We start from the raw sequence: 15,222 nt of genomic DNA on the forward strand, positions 1-15,222 counted from the left end.
TGTTGCAGAGAGAAGCACTGGCTAGGAGCCATTAACACAGCCAGTGTCCTGTGTTAGGAGCCACTAACTTTCAAAGCAGTTCATAATCTCGCCCCTCCATATATATTAGACTTTATTAACATCACCTCTCACTCTCGATCACTGAGATCATCTGCTTCTACACACCTGTCTGTCCCCATTACACACCTCAGCACCATGGGCGGTCGGGCGTTCAGTAGCTCCGCCCCTAGATTGTGGAATGCTCTTCCACCAGACTTGAGAAACTCTCAATCAATCATACATTTTAAGTCGGGTCTCAAAACTCATCTTTTTAAATCTGCTTATAACTACTGATCTCTATGGTCTGTTCATTCATTTATTCATTTTATTGTTATATCTTATTTTATTTTATTATCTGCCGTTTTTACTCTATTATTTCTGTTTTTTGCTTCATGTAAGGTGACCTTGAGTGCCAGAAAGGCGCCGTTAAATAAAATGTATTAATATTATTATTATTACTAACACAGCCAGTGCCCTGCGTTAGGAGCCACTAACACAGCCAGTGCCCTGTGTTAGGAGCCACTAACACAGCCAGTGTCCTGCGTTTAGGGACCAATCAACATCCAAAAGCAATTCCTCAAACACCTGCTCAAGAACCAGTGATAAAAAAGTAAGCAACACTCTTAGAACTATTCTTCATTTGCACATTTGTGAGGGATTTAACAGTTTGGCGTACGTGAATGTATGAAGGTTCCACCCAGTTAGGAAAGATCCGCTGTCACTGTTATATGGAATAAGTGTAAGGTGTTCGGGCATCTACCACTGCATACGGTTTACTGATCTGGGGCACAATCACTGCGCGAATAGTGCGTAGTAGGTTATTTTGATCACAGACCATTTTATTTTTTAAATATTTCAAAAGATTTCAAAGAACAGCGACTTCCTTTTGAAGCATCATCTAGAGGGAATATGTAGTTGGGGGAAAATCTACTTGGAAATGAGAAAGAATAACTACAATAACTAGAATCGTATCAGTGTTGTTGTTACCACAACGGAAATAAAATTTCAGACTGAGTCTGGATTTTTAAAAGTATTTCTAAATCCAACTCATTTGGTCTTTAAAGTAGTTCTGGTTTAAAGTGATTCAGAAACGTCAGATCTTCAGACACTGCTGCTGCGTGTGAAGGATGAATGTTCAGCCAAACTCATATCTGGGTGTTTCATGGGCACATTATCAACAACAACAACAACAACAACAACAACAACAACAACAACAACATAATAATAATTGTAATAATTGTATATGTATGAAAAGTCGATGTGTTAGATCAGGGGTCTCCAACCTTTTTGAAACTGGGAGCTACTTCTTGGATACCAATTATTGCGGAGGGCTACCCGAAAAGTTGTAGAGCGGGGGGGGGGGGGGGGGGCGTGGGGGGGCGACCGAAAGTTGCGTGTGCGAGTGTCAATTGCTAAGCGGGAAGACCGCTAGCAACCGCGGACAATCTATAATAGTAGCAAAAACATGACATGGCGACTCATGACGTGGGTGACCCCTGGTTTATTCAATATTGACGGCAGCCTAACTTTTTGATTGACAGCTAATTGAGCAATAGAACACGAGAGGGAGTGTGTTATCGTGAATATATGTACACGCCGTTACTTGACAACGCGTCCGCGGAGTGATACAGAGAATGAGAATACCGTGCTGTTATCACACATATCTGCAGGGTTAGAACGAGATATAAAGGCTGGAACATACTTGCTGTTTGCCCATGCGTTCGCGTACACAACCGGCTGCGTTGTGAACGTTACTGAGAACATACTAGCCTATGTGCAACGCGTGAAACTGGAGGCATCCACTAGAGGGCAGAACGTAGAAAGGGCTTCGGTATTTTAACGATGCAAACATGGCAACACTCGAGGAGATTAGCCTTTGGGTAATTTTACGGTCACGGCAGAAAAAACGACGACAGCGATCCCTTCGTAGGTGGTATGTAAGGCCGTTAAATCAAAGACGTGGTGAGAATGGCGAATTTGTGTCGTTGGATATCGTTGTGTCCATTTTGATGCTGGTTAGCGGCTACACTGCCCCTAGCGGTTTTGTGTGTATTGCACCTCGCGTACGCGTCGCGTTAACTTTTGGAGGACGTGCAAGACCTACGCGCCAAACCGACGCAGGATACGCGAAGCAGCCATGATGCGTACGCGTACGCGTAGTTAACAGCAAGTATGTTTTAGCCTAAACACTTCTCAACCAGTCGGATTGTGAACTAACTGTTGTATAATTGGCGAATGATCATTTAGTGTTAGAAGGGGAGGGACAACTGTGAATTTTGATTGGACATAAATTTAAGTAGATTTCTCGATGGGACCAATTAGGTTTACAAATTTATATGTAATTCATTGGCCCTTTGGCGAGCTACTCGGAAAGGGGTGGCGAGCTACTGGTAGCTCGCGAGCGACGTGTTGGATATGGAGTCAAATTAGGGTCTTTAATGGTGACGAAAAAAAAATAATATCGCAAATATAAGATTAGCATTTTGCATTTTACGTTCCTAATTTGTTTCTGCAATACTTTCCCTCTTTTGCGTTTCTTTCTTTTCTTTGCGTTTCACATTTTATGTTGCTGCTTTTTTTGCAATACTTTCTCCCTTTTGCGTTTCTTTCTTTTGTTTGCGCGTCACTGCTTTTCTTTGCGTCTCGCATTTTACGTTCATAATTTTTTTGCGTTTCTCTCTTTTCTTTGCTCCGGTTTTACCCTGTGTGGGGTCCGGGAAAGAGTCGTGGCCAAGAGCGAAAGGCGTGCTGTGCTGAAAGGCGTCACTTCCGTCATATTCCATTGGCGCGGTTGAGCGCAAGAGAAATGGCGACATCGCAGGACAGAGACGCGCGTGAGCCGGAGAGAGACGCGAAGCGGCTGAAGACAGACGCACGTGCTGCTCCTGGCGCCGAGGCCGCGCGCGAGAGTCGCGTGTCCGCCTTCGAACCGCAGCGCGTTCTGCGCGACTCCGCACGCGAGAAGAACGTTTTCATACACGGGAAGGTGAGCAGACGGTGGCTAGCGTTAGCCAGCTAGACAAGCAACTTTAAAATGTAAACAACTTTATAAAGTATCAGTTTATCAAACGAGCAGGTTGTTTTTTATTTGCACATCATCCCTGTAACATAAGTTCTAACGTGCGAAACACTGCAGGGTATTGGTCTGGATTATAGCTGGTCCAGTTTTTCATTCAAACACTCCCACTCATCTAAACATACGTACTTCTTCTTAGATTGATGACCAGGAGGCAGTTGTCATACTGGAGAAAACCCCAATCAGACAAGACACACTGCCAGAAATATTTAAAACCAGCACACTCAGATTGGAGATGAGAAATGATATCTACAGCACATTCCACATGCAACCACCTTCTCATCTGAATGGTGAGAGCTGTCAACCCCATCTGTGTGTAGTGCTGTAGTAGATATTATATATATATATATATATATATGGATGGATTGATTGTTTGATTCAATCAATAGAACACCATATGTGTGTCACAATAGTAATACAAAAGAACTGAACTGAATCAAGACTTGGTAATTTCATCTGTAAGGTGGTGCTCACCAATTCTCAAATTCTAATGAAATATGGGGTACAGAAAAATTCAAAAGTGCAGGTTTTAACTATCTGGCCACACAGGCCTTGAAAAAAATGATGTGGGCTGCTTATTAAAGTTCTGCCTCACCTGCAGAAATCAAAACCACCGTAATCTGCCCAGCGACGGAGAAGCATGTGAAGAAATATCTCCATCAGGAAATCTTCCTCATTGAAGAGTCTGGGGATGACTACCGTAACATCACTCTCCCCTACATCAGCAGCCAGAGTTTCAGTGTCCAGGTGTGCTATTACACACCAGGGTTCCCACGGGTCCTTGAAATCCTTGAAAGTTTGTGAATCTGAAAAAATAAGTTCAAGGCCCTGGAAAGTTTTTGAAAACAGGCATAAAAGACAGCCGTCCTTGAAGGTCCTTGAATATTTTGGGGGGTTTGAAATTTCATATGGATGAAGACTGCAGTCAAGGAATAATAGGGCAAAGTTGGTAGGAAGTCAATACTTACAAAAGATTGCTATGAAAAAGATTGTCATAATGTTTAAAATTTCTCATCCTTTGTTGAAAAATATGATCTGATATGATAGTTATTATAAAGATTTTAAGAAAGTCTGCAAAGTGATTCCTTTAGCATTAATTCAATTAATCAAAAATGTCATTTTATATTCAGAGTTGAATGAATGAGATTCTTTAAAGAAACATACTAATACAAATTATAAAACCACAATGGCTTGTCAAATGGCCCATATCTTCTAAAGTAAAAGGGACTCATTTCAAAATAATAAATAAGATATATCCTGTAGCCGTGTTTCTTGAAAGAAGATTTAAACTTGATGTGGATTCATTGATACCATTTTACTTCGGATTTTACATTTTAAGTTCGGATTTCTCTGATGCCATAAATGTAGTTGTACTTTTAGCAAAATACCACATTCACTACAGTAAGTGAAGTGGTTTAAAGCCTTCTTTTCTCTTTATGATTGAATTAATTAAGAATCATTAAGTAGATTAAAAAACTTGGAAAATGCAAGAATCATCTCACACCAGATTTCTCTAATCTAATCTCATTATATGGCTTTGCTCCTCTGTTTTATGTATGTACTGTATGTGTATATGCATATGTGTATTATTATTATTTGTCTACTGTCAACGTGCCAGCACAAGTTCATTTAAAATGATATTGATTCTACAGGGCCTATGCCGACTTACTTTGCAAAAGTTTGGTCATTCTCCTGTAGAGAAATTTGTTTGTTTGTTCAGCACCGAAAGCTAGTGTTTCCTGTATGTAGTTAACGTATGTGTAGCCGCTTTACGTGAATGTCACCTTCTCACAGGTACACTGCTAAATTGCCAGACATGTTGTGTGTGAATTAAGTTTTCGTTTAATCAGTGCTTAACGTCATGCACAGAACATTTCAGGATGCATGGCTTGAAATGGCATTCGGTCTTTTGAATTTGCATTGAATTAACATTGTTTTTTGACAACATATTCAGGGGTAACAGTAGGTAAATGGTGCCAGGTGCAGTCCTTGAATTTGAGGAAGTTGGTCCTGGAAAGTCATTGAAAGGTCCTTGAATTTGATGTTAACCGAGATGTGGGAACCCTGACACACACACACACACACTTTTATATACCCTGTGCTGGAATGCAACTTGTGTGTTTTTTAATATTTAGTGAAAACATGCTCAGTTTTTTTCTGCAGTGGGTGTACAACATTTTGGAGAAGAAAGCAGAGGCAGACAGGATTGTTTTTGAAGATCCAGATGCTCATGTTGGATTCGTACTGCTGCCAGATTTCAAATGGGACCAGAAGCAGGTGAGTGACCACCGGCACGTGAGTGACCACCGGCACGTGAGTGACCACCGGCACGTGAGTGACCAGCTTTAGCATGAGGAAAATCTTTTGGTAGTTTGATGATTGCAAGGATTGCAAATCCTTAATATGTCACTGCGGTTTGGAATCTTGGTCTTGTTTTAGGTTAAATTCTTTTCTGAGTATATAATTTTGATTATTGATTTAATCTGTCAGTCCTGTGTCTGACTAGTATTTTATTTCCCCACTTGTATATTTGTATAGATCAAATAGAATTTATATAAAATTATATATTACATAAAAATGTATAATTTTTAATGTGTTAAGTGCAGTAAAGCAGTTGACAAGTGAAGAAGTTTCCCTTGAAAGACGCAGTAGTGATAGTAGTGCACTGATTTGATCCAGCATGGCGTGACTGACTGTTCTGTGTTGTTGGTTTTCTCTCTAGCTGGATGACTTGTATTTGATCGCCATTGTACATCGAAGGGACCTGAAGAGTTTGAGGAGTCTCACATCAGACGATCTCCCGTTATTGAGAAATATCCGTGAAAAGGGGCTGGTGAGGAGATTTAAGCAACTCACACTGTGTGTGTGTGTGTGTGTGTGTGTGTGTGTGTGTGTGTGTGTGTGTGTGTGTGTGTGTGTGTGTGTGTGTGTTTTTAATTTTTGTCCTTCTAGCAGATGTTAATCAGGAGTCATGAATTTGAACAGTGCTAACTGGCAAATAAAGGTGTGATTCTCACTCCTTTCATTATATCTGCTGCTCTGTGGCCTTCTTTGACCAGTAGATGGCAGTACTAACTAGGAACGTTTTGTGGGAACCTTTTGCAACTTTCCCCTGCCTACTCTGTTCTGAGAACATGCTGGAAGAAGAGTAAAGTTAAGGAGCGTGTGTGTTTTTAAGGCTGACTCTGCAAAGCTTCGTCCTCTCCAGTCTGGTGTCCTGTTCCCACAGGAGGCCATCCAGAAGCAGTACTGTGTCCCGCCGTGCAAACTGCGCGTATATTTGCACTATCAGCCGTCCTACTACCACCTGCACGTGCACTTCACCTCGCTGGACTACGAGGCGCCCGGGTGCGGCGTGGAGAGAGCCCACCTGCTCTCTGATGTCATCCAGAACCTGGAGGCCGACTCCTCCCACTACCGCCATCGCTCCCTCTCATTCGCTCTGCGGGCGGACGACGCCCTTCTGCTGAGGTTCAGAGAGGCTGGCAAGCTGTAGCCATGGCAGCAGCCCCAGCAGGCCCGCCCGGCCGGACCTCATGAGGCGTTTCTCTTCCCCCATTCCACCAAGAACAATTATTTCTTCACTGCTTTGTGCTGTTGCCTGGGAGAAACGAACACATTAGTTCTAGAGTTGTTGTGCTTCTCCTTCATGTCTTTACTTTTGTACTGAAACAGATTTGTTGGGTTTCTAAAGGAAGCTGTATTTACAACTTGTAACTTTTAAAATAAAATAAAGATTTCACTGTTTCACTGTGCTGAAGTCTTTATGTTGCTTTGAAGCCTAGTTGCTGTGTCTTAGGCACATTTTATTTTACTCCTGTAGATGAATAATTCACAGTCCTGTTTTCATTTATTCTTTTCTGCTCTATGTTGACACCGCCTCCACTGGTACAACCCGTTCAGAGTGGATTCCTGCTAAGAGCTCATCACAGGTTAAGATCTCCAGGAGGGTTCTGCTGGTTTTGAGCCAGTCGAGGTTGGGAACGGGGGGGGGGGGGGGGGGGGGGCAGGCTGGAGGGGGTTAGTTAGAATAACCACCACTACTCACTGTGGGTTACAGTTAATTGTTAGACATGGTGCAGTTTGTACAGATATTGTACCTAAGGCAGTTATACTTAACACACCAGCTATCCAATTCATTCAGCTATCTGTTCATACCATCTCTGTATAAATGTCTCACTTTTTAATGAACACTTTATAAAAATGTACAGCAACATACTGTTTTGATTGGCATGCAAAAGAGGGTGGCCACCATCCACTCTGATCATAGAGTTCAGTTCCTGGTTGCAGGACCTTTGCGGGACAATGAGTGTTCTCATTACAATACCACAAAAACCCATTATTTATGTTTGAAGTTTGAAACTAATTTTCAGATGCAAAGCCAATATGTCAGGCCTGGCCAAATGTCCCGTAAACAGGACCAGAATGTGTTCCAACCATGATAATTGCAGAGGAAGATGAGCTGGTGTTAGATGGGTTCAATATGCCTTTTCAGATTTATTTTTGCCAATGGTCATTTACATTTAGAGCTTTTGGCAGGCACCCTTGTCCAGAATGACTTCCAAACATGCATTGTAGGTCTGACCATTGTAGTCTCTCAAATACACATCCTCATTGGAGCATAGATCAGTACGTTATATCAGGCTAAAGGCCTGGCTAAACTCAATGATCAATCTTTCTTTATTACTTATGAATATTTATGTTTTATTAATTACTAATAAGAAACACCCCTAATAGTTTTTTCCCCTTATATTTAGCATGTCCATTCGATTGGTTTCCTGTCACAGCTCTTGAGTCAGGAGGTTCATTGGAATACAGTCAATCTTGAAATGTGAGGTTTTCAAACCCCCTTTTTTCACATTTGGCACTTGTCAACACAGAGTAGCCAATGAGGTGGAGGAGCAGCCGCCGAAACCACGACAACGCTGTCCCACTGATGAAGCTCTGATTAATAACATAGCCCGTCTGTGTAGTCCCGTTCTGCTATATCACTGCCTGGTAGTCTGAATTGTTGTTTTAGTTCAACTGCGTGGACAGAGCTTGATACGCTGATAGTCCACTTCAGATAAGGTAGATACAGGGGGTAAATGTTCTGGTCAGGTCTTTTCTTTATGAACAGGGGCGTAATCTTGGGATTAAGACATTGTTCTGAGGATTACATTTCAGCAGTACCCCAATGGCGGTTTGCTCAGAGTACAACAGGAAGGTCTGATCTGTAATCCTGCTGTTGGTCTGCACTGGTAGCCAACAGATCTGTGCATTCTACACGTCGAAAGTTGTGAACGTGCTCTTGTTTCAGAAGCACTGTGGCTAACCTCTGTGCCAGTAGGGGTGAGTTCACATTCTCATCTATGGTCATCTTATAAATTAAATTTCCCAAAGTAGTTTTGAGCAGAAGCTAAAATATTGTCACTGTGGAAATGACTGTGGGAATGACAGTTTTAGCCTATTTTAAACCGAGAGGTTTCAGAAAGAGATGTTTAGATGTGCACATTTCATCTGAGGAATATTTTTAGATTTAGTTTGCTTCTTTTTATACTGAACATGAAATTGTTGAGTTCTACAAAGTATACAGTACAGCCACTGTGAACAGGCTGCTGTTCTAATCTTCTGTTGGATTGTGACCTCGTTTTTCATGCTCAAGCTAACTGGTTTACTTCTTTTACTTCACGGTGAAGGAATGTTGCAGTTCATCCACAAACAGCTTCATGATCACCTAGCGGAGCGCAGGAACCACCACACCCGGCTGGTGACCAAGGACGGCCGCTGTAACGTCGAATTTGGCAATGTTGAGTATCACAGCCATTTTGCTTACCTGATGGATTTCTGGACCACCTTTGTTGAGTTTAGATGGCGCTTTGTTATTCTTTCCTTTGTCGTGGCTTTTACTGGAAGTTGGTTCGTCTTTGGTCTGCTGTGGTATTCAATCGCAAAGAGTAATGGGGACTTGGAGGGAGAGAATAGATCTAAAGGCCATTTAAAATGCATAGACAACATCAATGGTCTCAGAACTGCCTTTCTTTACTCTCTAGAGACCCAGACAACCATAGGATACGGGGGGCGTGCCCTGACGGGGAACTGTGCGGGGACGGTAGCCCTTCTCGTCGTCCAGTCCCTTGTGGGCGCCATCATAAACTGCTTCATGTGTGGTCTAATTCTGGCCAAAATCTCCCTCCCAAAAAAGAGGGCAAAGACGGTCACCTTCAGTGACACGGCGGTGATCTGTCTGAAGAGAGGCTCTCTCTGCCTACAAATCCGTGTGGCCAACCTGCGTAAGACACTGCTGATCGGAAGCCAGATTTACGGCAAACTCCTGAGGACCACGGTCACACCGGATGGGGAACCCATCATACTGGACCAGGTGAACATTGACTTCCTAGTGGATGCCGGCAAGGACCACCTGTTCTTCGTATGCCCACTCACACTGTACCACGTTATCGACGGCTCCAGCCCGTTTGCAGAGATGGCGGCCGACACGCTAAAGCAGCAGGAGTTCGAGCTGGTGGTCTTCTTGGATGGCGTGGCTGAGTCCACCAGTTCCTCCTGCCAGGTGCGCACTTCCTTCCTCCCCTGCGAGATCCAGTGGGGCTACACCTTCGTGCCCATCGTCTCTCGCACCAGGACAGGCAAGTACCGCGTGGACTTCTCCAACTTCTCCAGGACGGTGCCGGTGGTCACGCCACACTGTGCTTGCTGCTTCCTGAGTGAGCTGAACAGTGAGGTTGTTCGACACCACCACAGACCACATGGCATCCACAACCCTGGCTTTGATGTGATTGCCATTGAAGATGTGATGGACAATACTCAAATGTGAGGATGTGGACAAACTTGTGGAATTACAAATGATATCTAGTCCTGCCTCTGAACCCTGCTGACTAAATGTATTATCTTACTTGAGGTTGTAGGAAGTCCTGCATTTGACATTTTCATAATTTGTAAAATGCTGTGACATTTTTCCATAGCATTTTACATACAAATCTCAGTAGACAGCATGTGTGCTTCCTGGGAATCTGACCTGTGACCTTGGTGTAAGCATCTTCCTGTACCTGCTCTACTGAGAGAGATACAAGGACACTTATGACAAGATCCGAGACCAAATCTGTAAGATTATATAACAAATGTCTATACCACCGACAGACTATCAAACTGCTGATATGCCTAAACTATTTCAGCACAGAGAGTGGAATCATTGATCTGTTGGGAAATCTAGAACACTGGACACTGGAGGAAGGAAATATAACAAATGTGGCATTTCAGCTGCTGGTGAAGTGACTTTTAATCATATACTGTCTCCATTTCACATGTATGAACTATGGAAATGCATGTTAAGATTTTTGGGAGAGTCGATGTGACATGGAACCTTTGAAAGCTGTTGAAATGCTGGGTGGGTGTTATTTTGTGATTACATATTCTACTGAGAACATAACGGATGTAAGGCATTAGTGTTATTCATTCAATGTAGTTATATAATAGACACACACACATACACAGACACACAAATATATATGTGCCTTCTACTGTAATTATGTTGAATATATTGTACTCTATAGCTGGCTGTGCTTTGAATTGCAGTCTTCATGAGAACACGTTAGTCACACTGCAGGCAAATCTTTTCATTTGTGTATGTCCAGAAGTGAAAATGCTAACGGACATGCACTCATGACCACTGGAGCACGTGCAGCTGCACCAGGACAGATGATCACTGAAGTGTATATTATTTACTTAAAAGCAAAAAAATGAATGACTCTGACAAGATTTCATCATTAAATCTTTTAAAGTGAAAATTTACAGGACGTAAGAAGTGGGTTTTCAATCTTAAATGTCTTTGCTGTCCTTTCCCATTGGGAGGTGCTCTAGTATAAACAGTTCACAGCCTAAGAACACTCCATATTTCCCAGAAGGCTCAGTCAACATCAACAGTGTCAGCATCAGTGTGAGCACATTGCACAGTAAGATTCAGGATTCAGTCTGTTTCCTCTTAAATAAATATTAGACAAATCTTTAGGGAATGTTTCTTGTGACTGTAATCATTGTACCCCCGCCCTCCCCTTAATATTTTTATATTTAATATTTCTCGATGTTATAATATATAAGTGAGCATTTTAATACAGTTCATTATCATTGGGTTTTAATATAGTGTTTGGTATTATTTCTGTTTCAGTTATATTCCAATTTAATTTCAGGAAACAATGAGAGAGTGAGAGAGAGAGAGAGAGAGAGAGGGAGAGAGAGAGAGGGAGAGAGAGAGAGAGAGAGAGAGAGCTGGTAGCCATAAGCTTTTGGATGATGGACAAAGGAATGGCTGAGTGTGTGGGAGCAGGGTGAAACGGTGCTCTCGCCCAGAGTTCGAAATCAGCATAATTTGAACTTCCACCACCCTCACACCAACCCCCGTGCTCCCTTGATCGCAGTAGCCATTTGACCTCTCTGTCAACATACGCAGCTGCAGTTTCTGCCAATCCCCTGCAGAGAAATGCTGTTATTTTCTAATGCTGGCACTTTTTTGCTTTCTTTCCTTCCTTCTCTCCTTCTCTCATTTTCCTTGCTTAGGATCCCATTTTAAAGTCAAGCTTTCTGAAGTTCTACTGTGTTTAGAATAAATGCTGTGTACTTTATTTGACATGGTATTACAACAACAAGAGCAAGAGTTAAAAAGACATTCAGAGCATTGCATGCTGTTATCAAATGAGCTTTGATATAAATGACATAATTTAAATGACATAAATAGATTTGAACTAAAAAATAATTATTTTTATCCATAACTGTCATCCTTGCATCTCCTGAACTGGCACCTGGCATTAAACACACATGCCCTCGGTGAGCTTGGGCCGATCTAGTAAAAGGAACAACTGTTTGTTTGGCGGCACTTAAAAAGTTTGAGGAATGTCTCCATTTTGTGGGCATCCTTCCTGAAGCATGACAGCATGGAGTAATCCTTCAGCACCTGTTCCATGGTGTAAGGCGAAGGCAGAGGAGCTGCCGTGTTCTTGGCGTCCAGTGGCAGACTGTCCTCATTCAACATCTGCGTTTGGGTGGGGGCACAGGGAGAGGTTCTGAGTAAAGGTAGTGGTTTGTACCACACACATGCAACAAACGTGCCAGGCATATGCATAGTGCAGGACAAAACGTGTGGCAGCAGGAAAATGTGCTGACGTACCTTCCTGATGATGGTGAGGAGACCTTGCTCCAGGCTCACCAGCTTGGACGACAGCCACTTGGTCTTGTTGAGAATAGTGCCGGGGACATTGTCATATTGATCTAGGGAATCCTGCAGATCCACCAGTTGGTTGATCCAGAACTGTACCAGAATCAGCACCGAGTTTAGGAGCCATTTGTCCTGCAGCATGGAAAACCACAAACCTGCTACATAAAACTGTCCACATTCGCGGGATGATCAGATGAAGAAAAGTGCAGCTCCGAGCTCAGATGAACATACCGAAATCCGCTGCACTTCACTTTTGGAGGTTGGCATGGGCAGGACGGCAGTGCACATGAAGGGTCTGTGTCCTTGCTGGGTGAGCAGATCGAGAGGAATGAACATCTCCTCCTGTCAAGAGCAATGGGAGAAACATCAAAAAACTTCTTAGATCTGACTTACCCAATATCCTGAGGGTTCTTAGCAGAAGCATTTGCACTTAAAAGTAATAAATCCCTTAATATTTTTAGTGATAAAATGCTGCATTTTATAATGTAGCTGTGGTTGTGTCTGATTGTTTCAGTAGTAACCTCATGGCGGACTGCAGCTAAGCTGCATGGATCTTTACTCACAAACTGTGTCCTGGTCTCTTCTGAGATGCGATAGATGAGCTCGGCGTGCTGGATGGCCCGATCCAGGAGCTTCTCTGTGGAGATGCTGCAATAGCCTTCTCCAGCTTCACAGTCCAGCACAGAGCCCAGCACGCCATGCATGGAGCAGAACAGGAGCCATCCCTGCAGAACTGGACCAGGAACAGGACCAGGAACAGGACCCATTAGGGATAAAAAAATGGACCGATGTTTCTGATCATCTGACACGTGCTACCAGTAATAGAATTCAATTTAAGTAAGTGGTATTTTCATGCAACATCTTGACAAATCAATGCAGAATATTAGGGATTTTTTTTTAGATTTACAAATGGATTTCACAGAAGATATGGTACCTTTGGTCTTGCTCATTATTGTGGAATGGAAGAAGGTTATTGTCTGAAATCACTACTGTTGATGCTTCACAGGCACAACTACCTTATATACACAACGCAGACTTCATGAATGAATTAGATTTAGAAGGTAAGACGATATTTCTGGTTACGGTTTCCACTATGTTCTTATGCATCATCTTAACTGGAATGAGAAAATGTTTATCCAACATGTTTGGTTTCATAAAAGCTTCTCATCTTTAGAAATGGGTGATTAAGAATCACAACGTTGGAGATTTGCAGGTTTTAAAGTGTAGATTGGATTTCAAATCTCATGTTTCATGAGAAAAATCATACCCAATGTGAAAGTAGGAAAAAAGATAATGATCAACACAAACACACAGATTGTCTTAAATAAATTAAATAAATGATTTATAGAATTATAAATTGAAGTAAGCAAAGTAATTTTGTATATACAAAATATAGACACTCAGGTGCCACTTCCTCCTAACAGAGATGCTCAAAAATCTTTTGTCACCAGTGCTTGAATTTTAAAGAAGACTTCAGGAGGGATGGCTGCTTTCACCTGAGCACTGAATGTGGAGGGCTGAGGGGGTTAAGTAATAGATCTCCTGTCTGCTTCTGAACTACAGCTGCTGCACACGGTGAACCCAATATTCAGTGTGTAGAGGGTATGAAAGCTGTCAGATCTCATCAGATCTCTTAACATTTTGCCCTGATTTGTGACTAGGTTTGAACTCATTTATATATAGAAATAAGAAATCGACATCAGACATCTGGTCTGATATCATTTCACAAAATGATACAAAGGAAGATTGTCGTTTATTGGGCTAGGGACTGGCATCCTCTCACGTTTAACGGGCTAGGGACTGGCATCCTCTCACGTTTAACGGGCTAGGGACTGGGATCCTCTCACATTTAACAGGCTAGGGACTGGCATTCTCTCACGTTAACGGGCTAGGGACTGGGATCCTCTCACATTTAACAGGCTAGGGACTGACATCCTCTCACGTTTAAAGGGCTAGGGACTGGCATTCTCTCACATTTATCAGGCTAGGGACTGGCATCCTCTCACGTTTAACAGGCTAGGGACTGGCATCCTCTCACGTTTAACAGGCTAGGGACTGGCATCCTCTCACGTTTATCAGGCTAGGGACTGGCATCCTCTCACGTTTAACAGGCTAGGGACTGGCATCCTCTCACGTTTATCAGGCTAGGGACTGGCATCCTCTCACGTTTAACAGGCTAGGGACCAAAATCCTCTGTTACAGGCTGCAGGCCTTGCATAGACTGAGAATACAGAAATTGCCACCTGCCCTCAATCCCATTTATCCTTGATTAGTTCCTGACATTAGTGAGCCTGGTGTAACAGTGGTGTAGCTGGGACTGTAGCAGTGGTGTAACTGTGCTGTAGCAGGGGTGTAACAGTGGTGTATCAGTGGTGTAACAGTGGTGTAGCCGTGATGTAGCAGTGGTGTAACAGTGGTGTAGCAGTGGTGTAGCTGTGGTGTAAGAGTGGTGTAGCAGTGGTGTATCATGAGGGTATCAGTGGTGTTGCAGTAGTGTAACAGTGGTGTATCAGTGGTGTAGCAGTGGTGTAACAGTGGAGTAGCAGTGGTGTAACAGTGGTGTATCAGTGGTGTAGCAGTGGTGTATCAGTGGTGTAACAGTGGTGTATCAGTGGTGTGTTAGTGGTGTAACAGTGATGTATCAGTGGTGTAACAGTGATGTATCAGTGGTGTAACAGTGGTGTATCAGTGGTGTATCAGTTATTTAGCAGTGGTGTAACAGTGTTGATACAGTGGTGTATCAGTGGTGTAGCAGTGGTGTAACAGTGGTGTATCAGTTGTGTAGCAGTGGTGTAACAGTGGTGTAGCAGTGGTGTATCAGTTATTTAGCAGTGGTGTAACAGTGTTGTTACAGTGGTGTATCAGTGGTGTAGCAGTGGTGTATCAGTGGTGTATCAGTGGT

The 15,222-nt window shown here is 42.8% G+C and overlaps 3 protein-coding genes across 3 annotated transcripts; 2 read left to right on the forward strand and 1 right to left on the reverse strand.

Annotated features, from left to right (window-relative positions):
- The first annotated feature begins 1,852 nt into the window (after positions 1-1,852).
- On the forward strand, positions 1,853-6,870 carry dcps (decapping enzyme, scavenger). The gene is made up of 7 exons (XM_077019287.1): positions 1,853-2,209; positions 2,762-3,025; positions 3,255-3,405; positions 3,717-3,862; positions 5,279-5,392; positions 5,838-5,948; positions 6,345-6,870. The coding sequence occupies exons 2-7, from the start codon at positions 2,846-2,848 to the stop codon at positions 6,609-6,611; spliced, it is 969 nt and encodes a 322-aa protein (XP_076875402.1). The 5' UTR covers positions 1,853-2,209; positions 2,762-2,845; the 3' UTR covers positions 6,612-6,870.
- Positions 6,871-8,328: 1,458 nt separating this feature from the next.
- On the forward strand, positions 8,329-10,343 carry kcnj1b (potassium inwardly rectifying channel subfamily J member 1b). The gene is made up of 2 exons (XM_077020898.1): positions 8,329-8,446; positions 8,794-10,343. Exon 2 carries the CDS (start codon positions 8,796-8,798, stop codon positions 9,927-9,929), a length of 1,134 nt encoding a protein of 377 aa, XP_076877013.1. The 5' UTR covers positions 8,329-8,446; positions 8,794-8,795; the 3' UTR covers positions 9,930-10,343.
- A 1,605-nt stretch (positions 10,344-11,948) lies between these two features.
- On the reverse strand, positions 11,949-13,270 carry smtlb (somatolactin beta). The gene is made up of 5 exons (XM_077020899.1): positions 13,255-13,270; positions 12,884-13,053; positions 12,552-12,662; positions 12,273-12,452; positions 11,949-12,137 (listed from the first exon to the last, which is right to left on the reverse strand). Exons 1-5 carry the CDS (start codon positions 13,268-13,270, stop codon positions 11,949-11,951), a joined length of 666 nt encoding a protein of 221 aa, XP_076877014.1.
- Between the last annotated feature and the right edge of the window lie 1,952 nt (positions 13,271-15,222).

The sequence above is a fragment of the Brachyhypopomus gauderio genome, chromosome 10 (assembly GCF_052324685.1).
Source record: "Brachyhypopomus gauderio isolate BG-103 chromosome 10, BGAUD_0.2, whole genome shotgun sequence".
Classification (NCBI taxonomy): domain Eukaryota; kingdom Metazoa; phylum Chordata; class Actinopteri; order Gymnotiformes; family Hypopomidae; genus Brachyhypopomus; species Brachyhypopomus gauderio.

What these genes read in the sequence shown, in the direction of transcription:
- dcps (XM_077019287.1), top strand. Translation starts at nt 2,846, where the DNA reads ATGGCGACATCGCAGGACAGAGACGCGCGTGAGCCGGAGAGAGACGCG. An exon ending in GCCAGAGTTTCAGTGTCCAG is followed by an intron (nt 3,863 to 5,278) that starts GTGTGCTATTAC and finishes TTTTTTCTGCAG; the next exon opens with TGGGTGTACAACATTTTGGA. An exon ending in TCAAATGGGACCAGAAGCAG is followed by an intron (nt 5,393 to 5,837) that starts GTGAGTGACCAC and finishes TTTTCTCTCTAG; the next exon opens with CTGGATGACTTGTATTTGAT.
- kcnj1b (XM_077020898.1), top strand. Translation starts at nt 8,796, where the DNA reads ATGTTGCAGTTCATCCACAAACAGCTTCATGATCACCTAGCGGAGCGC.
- smtlb (XM_077020899.1), bottom strand. An exon ending in AAGAGACCAGGACACAGTTT is followed by an intron (nt 12,663 to 12,883) that starts GTGAGTAAAGAT and finishes TGCTCTTGACAG; the next exon opens with GAGGAGATGTTCATTCCTCT. An exon ending in GTGAAGTGCAGCGGATTTCG is followed by an intron (nt 12,453 to 12,551) that starts GTATGTTCATCT and finishes TCCATGCTGCAG; the next exon opens with GACAAATGGCTCCTAAACTC.